Below are 13,179 nucleotides of genomic sequence, written 5' to 3' on the forward strand. Positions count from 1 at the left end.
ATAGTTCTGAAGGAAAAAATTTTTTTCCTTTTATATTACTTAGTTTTATGACATTTTAAATTTTTAAAAAAAAGCATTTTAGTAGTTCCCCTTGAAATTTATTATTCCCATTCTGTTTTATCCTTATGTGTGAATATTTGTTTTTAATCCCTTGTTACATAAACAAAAAATAAATTCATTACATAATTTTTGCTAATTCAGGTGTATTTTTTACATTGTAAAATGATTAATTTCTTGTATTATCCTAATTTTCAATGCTATATCTACATATTTTTAATAAAAGCTATTATTTTGCATAATCAATAGTGACTCTTTTCTTACAGAATATATTATGCAAAATTTATAATAAGGAAAAAATAATAATAGTAGAAAAATAACAATAGTTCTATTATTAACATTTTATAATAAAATGTAATCTCTAGAATATATTACTCTCCATAGAAAATATATTCTATTAATTTGTTGGAGTTGAAAAGAGAAATTTTAATGGATATTTTCAATACAGGTAAATGTTAATTGAAGAAAATTTTAAATAATTTGCTTTCCTAACTATTTTACTACAAGAATCTGAAGTTTTATCTTTTCAAATGAACTAGTATTTATTTAAAAACATTGTAAAAAAAACAAAAACATTTTTTCTTCAATTTTTATTACTTTAAGGTGATAAAAAATTATTTAAAAAATATATTAGTTAGTTTTTACTAATAATTTTAGTTAGTTTACACTAAATAGTTTTTACTTAATAACTTTATTATGTTTTCACTTTCAAAACATAATCAAATTTCCGGAATAATAGTGAATTTCGCATGGTGAATTTTTTTACCACAAATTGATTTCGCTAGCACAATAAATACAAATTTTTTTAAGGCTTAAAATATGCTTTTTTATATATAGTATCAAAAACGGTCCATAGATATTTATTTTGGCACATTATTCATTGATTTCCTAATATTTTAACACCGAAATTCAAAAGAAATCAAAATATTTTAGAAGGAAAGACACTTTTATCTGGAAAACATATTTGCTTGCTGGGTGTCCCATTTATCACTGGTTAGCTTTGTATAAAAGCGATGTACATAGAGCAGAAAAATAAAACAAAGAAAACTGAAAAAAAAACGAACTACCCTGATTAACTTTTTATCTAATGATCAGATGTTCACGTTCTAGAATTCAGTGGTTCGTGAGGGTGACCTCAAACATGCTAACAATTAATTAGTAAGAGTATTTTAAGTGGTGAAATCAGACATAAAACGTAGATTCTCTGAATAATGAATAAACATACCTTTTTTTGACGGATTATGATATATAACGTCCAAAATATCATCTTATGCTCAATCTTATTAGTATATATATATATATATATATATATATATATATATATATATATATATATATATATATATATATATATATATATATATATATATATATATAGATTTATATATATATGTATAGATATATTTAGAATCTTAGCTGAATTAAGGTTAAAAAAGTACACAAATTAGGACTTTCAAATTTATATTTAAGAGATATAAAAAATAAAAAGAAAACGCTTTTGAATTCTAACGAATAACTACTGAGGAAGGGAAGACGAAAAATTTAAAAATCAGTTTTATTCCTTCTGGACGCAGAAGAGTGCTCTGCACCTTTCAATTCTTCTGATTTTAAGTAAGTTTTGTTGTTTCTATGTCTGTTTAATCCTAATCATTTTAATATTACTTACATTACTCAAACAATTTGCATAAAATAACATATGCATAAAAAAAAATTTTTATAGGTTTTATTATATGGAGTAATTCTTTTACCTAATGAACTAATTTCAAAATTCACTAATACACAAGAAATAGATATTTTATTTTCCTCCAAATATGCAGAAAATCACAAGCAAAATCGCGACAGAATATCGTGCTTTCTGGGAGAGAAAAAAAGAAAACGGATTTTATATATGCAGTCAGAAGTTAACATCTCAAAGAAAGAAATTATATACTCGGAAAAATAGATTTAAATATTGATTAATTTTTCTATACAACGTTATTTAATGTGAACTATAAATTCTATTGATCAAACAACATAATAATATTTATCTACTTCATACATAAAAATGCATAAATCAATAATCAGTTCAATGATCTCGAAATCAATAGAGAGCTTTCACTGGATTCAAGAAATGAGTGATTTGTGAAAATATTGCGTGTCTACTAAAAATTGAGCAAATCGATAACACGGCTATAAATAATTTAATGAAGTGAGTTTTGTTGGGAAGAAATAAATTACAGAGCTCTTGTTTATTTTCTTACTGCGTGACTGAACTTAATTAATTTTAATATTGATAATTTATGAATTCTCAATATATACACAACGTGTACATGAGTCACCGGACGATCATACATACACACACACACACACACATATATATATATATATATATATATATATATATATATATATATATATATATATATATATATATATATATATACACACAATCAAACCCCGCTATAGTGAACCTTCAAGGGATCGAAATTTCAGTTCACTATAACCGGGAGTTCACTATATCCGTTACGCAGGCAATTTCACTAATGGTTCCCAAACTCCTCCCTTTTATTACATTATATTCATATAAATGACTGAAAAATATTATGTAGTAGAATTAATAAAAAATAGTATAATAAAAATTTGTCATCTTTAGCTGATGAGCAATCCTCAACATCAGATATGGAAACACTTCCCGACTCTCAGATAATTTTTCCTGATTTTCTGTTATTCCGCTTTTGAAACCTGTCTAACCTGCATTCGAGCACATAAAAGTAGTTTCTATAGATGGTATATATATATATATATATATATATATATATATATATATATAAAAATTTAAGGAGATTGTAATTAATTTAAGAAAATGTAATTTATTGCAGAATATCTAGTCAAAAATCAAAAAACCACTGAAAAAGCATCATAAATCCACCGACAATAGCATCAATCCAATATATAAATAAAAAGTGGAAAGCATTGACAACATGGCAGTTTCTACTGGGGAACAAAACCATGCAGTCAATGAAGATGCAGTTTCTGTAGACTGGGGGTAAAATACTTCAAGCAACTCTATGCCCCAGATTGTCCCAAGAAGATGATAAATAAGCAAGAAATAAGAGCAAGTCAGTTGAAGATAATATACTATAACATTGAAAATCTAAATGGAATGATATATATTTGACGGAAGGAAAGCTAGATCTGCAAGATGAAAGTCAATTGTCGCAGGTCCTAGTATTAATCAGCTTACAAATCCAAGCATTGAAAAACCTAAAGTCATAAATTCAGGATGAGAAAAAATGAAACGAAATGAAATTAAAAGAAATAAAATTGAGAGAATATAAAATTGAAATAAATAAATTAGAATCAAACTAACCGAGAAGTATTTTCAGGCACGAAATTATGTTTCAAGGCGAACCCACCGAACCTTCAATTTTAGGTTGGAATTATGGGTTCTATTTCCTTAATATATATAAAATCAATTATATATAAAAGCAGAACAATTCAATATTGTTCTACTTTTTATATTAAATTGTGCTTTATATATATATATATATATATATATATATATATATATATATATATATATATATATATATATATATATATATATATATATAGCCTTTTAACCTGTTTGATGCATGAAGTGGAAAACAGTAAGAGAGTGAAACGCAATTACATCTATACATCTGCAAGATTTGGGAGAGATTTGAGATATTTTGATAACGTGTTCATGTTTCTTTGCCCTGGTGTATATACTTTTTTTTTATTTTCTTTATCACAAGAATTCTAAAAACATGCATTAAAAGAGGTCATTGCGGATCTCACTGTGTATTTTTGGAGTACCAAAAATTTACATATTTCAATTGAATAATAATGAATTCTAAATGCGTATAAGACAATGGAGAAAAAACTGCTAATGTGCAGACCCAGCATGTTGGCAATATTAAAAAAACTGGTAAAATTACATTAAAACAAAAGCAAAATTCAAGGGAAGTTTTAATTCACATTAATTGGCAAACTGATTGATTGCAGGCGACTGAAAAACGTTAGATTTAAGACATAGCTCAAGGAGAGTGTTCATGAAAATAATTTGAAATGCGTATTTTCTGAAGTGGATATAGCTCAGAATGCGCAATTAAGAAATTTAACATAGCTCGAATTGATAATTTAAAAAAATTGACATAGTTCAAATGCGTTTTAAGGGAAATGGGTGAAACGTTTGATTTGGCTCTTTAAAATACTTTTATGTGTACTGTATTTTTTTTTTTTTTTAAATAAGAAATAACTAATGAATTCAAAATGAATTCCTAAAATAGTGTTAACCGCAGCTCTTAAAAATTTATTATAGTTGTAAGTGTATGTTAATACTTAAAAGAATTTCCTTTTTTAAATACCACTTTTCGTTTTGAGATCTGAATACGAAGAGGAAAAATTACGTCTGTAAGAAACTTAGCCACCCCGATCCCGAATACGGTACTTTGCTCCGTAGCCGCAATCTGGGTTTGCTCAAGAGAGAAGTTTGTACGACTTTTGTTAATTTCACTTCTTATGGCCTTGTCTTCGGAATTAATGTACAAAAATGAAAAAATTTTTGCATACAATTATAAAGCTTGTTCTACCAATCATCCTTCTTTGTAAAAATTGTTTTTTTGTTAGAATTATTTATTGTTATTTAGATAGCTAATGGTCGAAAAAGTTTTAATTGCATTACAAATGTTTACACTGAATAAATCTATATTGCTTTAAATGACAAAATCCAAAATTAGTAGGGAATGACAATCGAATAAGTTCAAAAAACAAAACTAAATAAAAATTTGAGAAGGCGCAATTAATGAGATTAACTGTAAGAGTTCCTAACGTCGTAACTGCTTATACTATTGGAGTCACATTTTCAAGATTTCGCCGTACTCCCCCCCCCCCTTTCTTTTTTTCAGGGACCAGAATTCAAATCTGTCGAAAAAAAAGTATCTTCATTCAGAAAAAATAGTTTTGTTTTCTGATTTCGTAATTTAAGATATCATCAGCTCTAACTGATTAGCATATTTAAGGCTCCGTCCTCAAATAATTAAGTTTGAGTCCTAGTACATGATAATCCGATTACTAGATCAATAGTTAATAAGATGTTCACTCTTTTGTATTATTACGCATTGCATGACGGGCCCGTATATATGCTAGATAATATGCTTATAAAAAATAGTGTTTACCAGCGGTAGGCAACTGTAAGCTCAACTGACATTGTAAGCTGGTATTTAATTAAAATTTAATCCACACTTCAGAACTCTTTTAGGTAGTCAGCAGGCCTACATTATATGCGTTTAAATTAATTATATATAATGGTAGTCAAAATTATTTAGTTCACATTTATTCAAACAAGAATAAAATGTGTATATGTAAATTTTACAGCCGCATTAAAATCTAGAGAAGTTTACAGGTACGGGCCCATATGGTGATCAAAATCATTTCGACTACAATAGTAATATAAATAATATTTACTAACCATTTGTGAGCTTGAAAATGTTATGCGGGATGTTCCGTAGTTTCCGCCCTAAATATATACTTTATAGTTCTTTTCAAAGATGCATGCAATAAGTATACATATTGGGGATCTCATTTAGCATTTATGCAAGGAAAAAACAAAAACGATATAAAAATCTTGCATTTCACTATTCAGAAGGGCGGACAAAACCTGTTTGATTGCCAACTGAAGGCGTTTTAAAAAATCGTCTTTGAAATCATCTCTGTTTCCATCAAAAAATTTTAATGTCTATTAAAAATAAAATTTAAAATTTCGAATTCTGCTAATAAACTGTTTTAAAAAATATCTGTAAATACAAAATTTTTCTGGAGATTTATTATTCAAAACAATAGAATGTTTATTCTAATATTATAATTTGAATTTTCAAATTCAGCCTTTTTAAACCCAAATATTATAGCCTTCGATTAATGAGAAAAGACATATAACCTTTATAGCCAATAATACTCTTCGTCTGCTGAATGGTTTAAATTTGGCGACGTATTCAAGGAAAAAAATTTAGTTTTTGACAACTTTTGATTTAACAATTACTTTGCAACTGGCAGAATAACTTTTATATTTGGTTCATGATTTGGATCCTAAAAACGGCCTGTAAAAACAATTTCACACCGATTGGCGAGTGTCCGGGTACATTTTTTATAATTATGTAATCAATATATTAATTAACGAACTCATGTTTTTCTTAAATTAATATTCAGAGTGACCAACGCAATTCCCTTTAAATTTGAGGAATTTTTAAACTAGTTGTTGAAAGGAAATTCCTGTTTAGTACACAACTGACTTTTTTACTTCTTGTTACAAAAGTTTTAGTGCAGCTTGGTGGAAAATCTCATTCAAAAAATAAAAATTCATGCTTGAAAAAAATAAAAGAAATGCATTAAATATTACTAGTTTAATTTTTTATGCGATAAAAACTATTTACTTATGTATATATATTTTTTAAAATAGAATTGAAAAAGAAAACATTTACTAAAAAGGTGGATTTCTAACTTAATTAACGATGAGATATTTAAGGGCGGCATATTAAAAACCTGTTCTCTAGGAACTTTTGCCTCTTATTGAGTATGCAATATCCTGATATTATTTGTATCTTTTTATGTAGTAACAAATAAATATATTTTCTTCCCTTCATTTATTCAAAATAAATAAATAAATAAAAATAAAAAAATATTAAAATACATTAAAATAGTAACAAGGATTTCCCTATTAATTTTAGTTTAAAAGTAAAATTTTTTTTTAGATATTTTTGGCAATCATAAGAGAAATTTAATATGACAAAAAATATTCGGAGGAAAAATCAACTTTCAAATTTAAACACACTAACAACTGGGGGACATGAATAGTGCAATTCACTTAAGGATGATACATCTGAAAATTCTTATTTTCACAATTAATTACCAGTAGATAAGAAATGAACATTCGGTATATTGCAGTAAACAGCAAATAATTAAGAAAAGCTGGTTTAAATAATGCCGACCGGTTATATGTTCAGTTTTAAAAAAAAACGTACTGTCAAGCAATTCTGTGAAAAACGCTTTTGAAAATTTAAGCGCAATTTACAGTCCCTGAACAAATTATTAAACGCAACGTAAGATTCTATGTAAAATCTTAGTTATCAGGTGACAGCTTTATTGTTTTTACGCTGCTGAAACCAGTTTACACTTGTTGATGTTCGTGTATTAATTGGTTAACATTGTAATGCAATAGGTTAAAAATAAATACAAATAGGAAGTATATAAAACAAACTATAAAAACCCATTACATTTATGATTAACGATAAGAGTATAGCATATAAACTCGTACAAAACATGCAATTATTAAAACACTACAGTGCATCTAATATTTTTGGTCTAATTATTATAATATGCCAATATAATACCTGATATAATACATATTCTATATTTATATCGTCTAACTTATTCAATTGTCGAATTTGTATCGTCTAATTTTACCACTTTATACACGAAGGTAAACAAGTACAAACCGGTTTCAGTCGAGTAAAAACAATAAAGCTGTATGGTATCAAGTGATAATTAAGATTTAACATCTTATAGTGTGTCTAATAATTCAGCCAAGGACCGTCCTATACAAATAAATTTTTCCCATTTATGCACAGTCAAAGAAAATGTGCTTGTTCGACCCCAGATGCTCGAAGTTTGATCAACGCTATGTATTATTTTATTTCCATCATTTTTCAACCACTTCTTTATTCTTTTAAATAAAGTTTTCGTATTCTTCTTAGATATATTATTAGTTTAAATAAAAATAATTTATTTTATTTATTATCTTTCTATGTCTTACTTGGTATTTAAATTACAGTCACGTTTTTTTTTAATTTCACCAAGAATCAACTTTTAAATCTGGTTAAAAAGTTTAAAATACAGTTAATGAATACAATCAAGGCAATATATAAATAGTATTTTTCATAATTTTCCGGGCATTAACAGCGCTATTATGTATTTAATATATGTTTTTGATTGCAATCATCAACAGTATTTTGAACTTTTTCACCAGATTTAAAAATTGATTCTTAGCGGCATTAAAAAAGCGTGACTGTAATTTAAATATCAAGTCAAAATCTTTCAAAGTAATATAAAATCCTTCAAAATATTCGTAAAAAAATGGATAAAAATAATTTATTTTATTTACTATCTTTCTTTGTGTTAGATCTTACTTGATATTTAAATTACAGTCACGTTTTTTCTTATGTCACCAAGAATCAACCTTTAAATCTGGGGAAAAGTTCAAAATATAGTTAATGAATACAATCAAAAACATATATTAAACGTACAATAGCATTGCCAATTTCCTGAAAAATTATAAAAAATACTACCCATGTACTGTCTTTCTACAAAACCATTTTAAGTCTTAGGAACATTTTCTTTCACTTTCTAACTTTTGGAATTATATGCAGATCCTAAAATGGGCGAAACCTTTTAGAAAATTACCTATTTCTAAAGTAAAAGCTATTCCTCCAAAATTTACTCTCCATATGCAATTTTGAGATGTTTATTTTTGTAGACAAATAAGAAATTTAATGAAAATTTAACAAAATGTTGCATATTTATGTGGAAAAAAAACAAGAAATATGTTCTCAAAAAGACTGTATTAAAATAAGAATCATTAGTCCAGCAACAAGTGTTATCGCGAATTAATTACATAAAATAAGCTTCTTAACTTTTATAAGACAAATCTTCCTGAATGTACATTGTAATGATTCGTGGTATTTTTTTTTTTTTTTTAATTTTTTTTTTTTTTTTTTTAGCATGTGGTGTGTTTTTCACGACATTAACTTAAAAACGTTGTTCATATAAACAATCATATTTTATTTGTTAGCAAGATAGTAAAAATATTTTTACTTTCAAAACTTTTATCATATATCACCATCAAAATTTTTTTGGTTTGAATTACAAAACATATTAATAGAATATATCTTTTTAAAAATCTAACCTTTTTTTTATTTAAAGCTCTTTTTCTACATATTATAATTTTAAACCACTATTAATCTTTTGAAAGATTAAATTATTGAAAATATATAATACTTAATAACTGAAGATACATTAATTTAAACATCAAGTAATATTTAATAAATAGAGAAATGCAAAAATTAAAGTTATTTTTTTCTAAATAAGAAATATTTGCAAGCAATTGATTTATTAAAGAAAATCTTTAATAAAAGAAATGGAAAAAATACTTGAAACTCCTTTTGTCTAAGCGTAAAACAAATGAGCAACCATTTGGGTTTTTGCATCAGTGAAAGAAAACCTTGACGAGTATATAAATTGTGCTTAAATGAGTGCAATTGGTTGGTTAATGAGCTTTATTACCTTAACGTCGTGAACATCTTTAAAGTATACCACTCATACACAAAGTTTCGTTGCAAAATAAATTTCTTAAGTTGTGACGTTACCTTATAAAAGAAAAAAGCTTTAAACACCTGATAAATTTTGATTGGTGAAACTACCACTAATACAAAACAGTTTCACGATTACTTTAAGGAGAGTACCATATACCAATAAGCTGATACACCAAGTTTCGTTGTAAAATGACTTTCTTTAGTTGTGACATTATCTTTTAAGGGAAGAAAACATTTAAACACCAGACAAATTTTGATTAATAAAACTAACACTCAGTTTCACTGTTATTTTAAGAAGAGTGTTGAATCCGATAATGTATATATGTTCTCCAAACTCTCAAGTCTCCAATCAAAATGGCAAGAGTTAGTTATTAAAAATAATATGAAGCATAAATTTCAAATAAAAAAACAAAGATTATTTTTTTCGTTTCATTATTTAATAACGCTTTAGCAAAAAATTACCTTTACAGCCACAAAAAAAGTTTTATTTCATAACTGGGACATTTTCAGAACAAAAATTATTATAGGTACGTACGCACTTGATGGGGAGTTAACACGTTATAAACAACACTTGTCAATGAAAAAACTTCAAAAATCATGATGGAAAAAAGCCGTAAAAGTGTTCACGAGTTGGTGGGTCTTGATGACTTGCGCCTACTTTGAGCGCTCGAAACATGTTGACTTTTTTTACCTTAATTTTTGAAGCTAATGAAGTTTTTCCATTGACAAACATATGTTTCCGCTTCAGTTTCTTTGGATAACTCATTACGTCCAAGCGATGTTTTATGTCTCTAGATGTTAAAAAATATTAATAAAAAGAATCTTACTTCATCACCCATTTGGTTGTAAATTTTTTTCGCCTGTGGAAGTTTAATAGCTTGGCCTAAATCTTCAACAATTTCTTCAAATGATTGAGTAGTTCGTAAATTAAGTAAAATTCTACTAAAAACTGTAGGATTTTGACTATTGACAATAGTAATCGTTTTCCCTTCATTTTGAATGGGAAGAGATCGACTTCGTAAGTTTTTGGGAGTTCTAACACGAAACACTTTGTTTGGCGAGATTGGTCTGTAGAGTTTAAGATCCTCCTTTCGAATTGGCAATGGTAAGTGAGCTCGAGAAACCATTGCTGCTCTCATTCTATTAGATTGCCCATAAGCAAGTTCTTGGAAGTTTTTTGTACCGGATACTACATAGGAATATCCATCTAATAAGTCATTTAAATCATTTACCCTTCTTCCAGTCAAAGAAAATATAAATCTCACTCCATGAGGAATATTCATTCGTTGCGTCAAATAATCGCACAAGCTATCTAAAGAAACGAAATCTTTACCAGGCATTATAGATACTTTAGTACCGCTGAAAAATGGATCCCCATTCTTATAAAATGTAACCATTCGAGCCTTTGGTGGTACGATTGGTTTCGGCATCATCATGGGGCGAGTTGTTTCCCACCTATGATGCACTCGACCCCCCACAGCAGCCATCTTTGGATTTAAACGTTTAGTTGGTTTTTGTCGGCAAACAACACTGATGGTGTTACCACTCTTGCTAACTCTCCAACGACAACGAAAGTTTCCCTCGATGGTGCCTAACTTGAGTTCTCGTGCCAACATGATCAGATGTAAACTGATCAGTTTGACACATGATTCGCAGCTGCTGTTTTGTTACTCACTGTTCAATACTAGTGACGAGTCGAAAGGGTCAATGATTCCTTAACCGGAAGATGAAGCAAAAATAGTACACGATCAAAGTGTTATCATTAATTTCCACTCAAGGGAGAAAGTGCTGCGCTACTACAGAAACTTCCTCACAGAAAGCGATCCTAGTTCGAACATGTGAGGCAATTTTATTGGTTGCAGTTAATATATTGTTCAAGAGTGTTGTTTGAAACGTTGACATGGAAACCATCAGAGCAATCGAATCGATTTTGATCATCAGGGAATATTTACGGATGCTATAGTGTGAATTTCGATTCGTTAGCGAGCGATCTGGCTGTTAGAATGAAAGATGAAATGAATCCCTATCTTACATTGAGGCCACATCCTCACTGGGCGTGGTCCGTTCGTTCATTTAGATCTCATTTTTCCCCTTTAAATTTTTATTTAAAACTTTTTCTACGTCTCATTTAGAAGTTCGTTAAATACCTTAGATTGGAATAGCTTAGAATAAAGAAAATGACTCGTGAAAAAGAATGTACGATGATTCGGAAATACATTAATACTTTTAAACCTACACTGGTTTAAAACAAGGAAAAACAATTAGTAAATAATATTCTGCAAAATAAATAACCTTAGATTGAAATAGCTTAGAATAAAGAAAATGACTCATAAAAAAGAATGTACAATGATTTGGAAATATACTAATACTTTTAAACCTACGTTGGTTTGAAACAAATAAAAAACAATAATTAAATAATATTCTGCAAAATAAGTAACCTTAGAATGGAATAGCTTAGAATAAGGAAAATGACTTGTAAAAAAGAACGTACAATGGTTTGGAAATATACTAATACTTTTAAACCTACGCTGGATTAAAGCAAAAAGAAGCAATTATTAAATAATATTCTGTAAAATAAGTTTCTAAAAACTGTGGATAAAAATGTAAAAAGAAAAAACGAAAAAAAAGCAGAAGTACATTTTAAAATGGGGGAATGAACACGGGAACTTTAAAGAATGAACAAAGAATTTTGGGAATTTTTCAAGAATTTATTGAGAATTTGTTATGTAGATGATTGGAATGCTTGTCACATAAAATGCTTATAAACTATATCAAACATTTTCCTTAAAAAATACACTAGTCATTTCGAATTTTGAGTTTAATCATCATGTATGAATGGAGTCATTGCTTTGATTCCATCATTATAAATTTATCCCCATATTGATATGCAAGTAAGAGTTTGCTTTTATTTATCAAAATTATAGAAAGTTTTAAGAAAACATAAATGATAAAATGTTTAAATCAAATTACTTGTTTTAATGTAAAATAAGCATAAGTAATTAAGAGTTTTAAAAATGATTGTCAAAAGAATAATATTTTTAATAATTAAATTAGAAGCAAAATTTTTTTACAAATGAATATAATAAAACTGAGAAAGCAGACGGTCATTTTTACTTGAATAACATTTCTAACAATAAAATAATAACTTGTAAACTAAGTGATTCTCTAATTGAAAATACAGTGAATTCGCGATAACTCGAATCTGATAGGACTCACGAAAAACTTCGACCTATCGGAAGTTCGACTTAACGTTAGTTTCGGTTTTGGACTTTCAAAATATTGTCGGATTATTTAATTAATGCTTATTAATTACAAATCTTCTAAATGCTTACAATATTTAAGATCATTTTTCTGACAAGCCATTTACGATAAGACTGTTTGAAGCACTTTATGATACCCTGGTCCATCGGCTGCAACTTTGCTGTTGTGTTTGGCGGGAGAAACTGCAAGTTTACTGCTTTCAAATTAGGTAGATCATTATGCGCTGTGCATTTATCCATAAAGAGTATCACTTTTCTTTTTTTAGCGAAGAATTTCCCATCCAATTTTCTTAAGTCTTCAAATAAAACTGATGTCATCCAAAACTTTTTGTTAGACTTGTAATCCAAAGGATACCTTTTTACATTCTTGAAACATCGGGGATTTCGGTATTTTCCGATAACAAGTAAGGGCAATTTCTTTGTCCCCGACGCATTTCCTTCAACTAGGACAGTCAGACGTTCCTTGCTCATTCAAGACATTTAAAAAATAAACCCAT

At 27.9% G+C, this 13,179-nt stretch overlaps 1 protein-coding gene across 1 annotated transcript in view; it reads right to left on the reverse strand.

Moving 5' to 3' along the window:
* LOC107437024 (echinoderm microtubule-associated protein-like CG42247) overlaps positions 1-11,262 on the reverse strand; it is an 84,536-nt gene extending 73,274 nt beyond the window's left edge. Inside the window, exon 1 of the mRNA XM_087154682.1 lies at positions 10,250-11,262. Coding sequence (XP_087010808.1) covers positions 10,250-11,038 — 789 coding nt within the window. The 5' untranslated portion in view covers positions 11,039-11,262. The remainder of the gene's footprint in view (positions 1-10,249) is intronic.
* Positions 11,263-13,179: the final 1,917 nt, after the last annotated feature.

This window comes from Parasteatoda tepidariorum, chromosome 11, assembly GCF_982258835.1.
Source record: "Parasteatoda tepidariorum strain Cologne lab strain chromosome 11, Ptep-v5.0, whole genome shotgun sequence".
Classification (NCBI taxonomy): domain Eukaryota; kingdom Metazoa; phylum Arthropoda; class Arachnida; order Araneae; family Theridiidae; genus Parasteatoda; species Parasteatoda tepidariorum.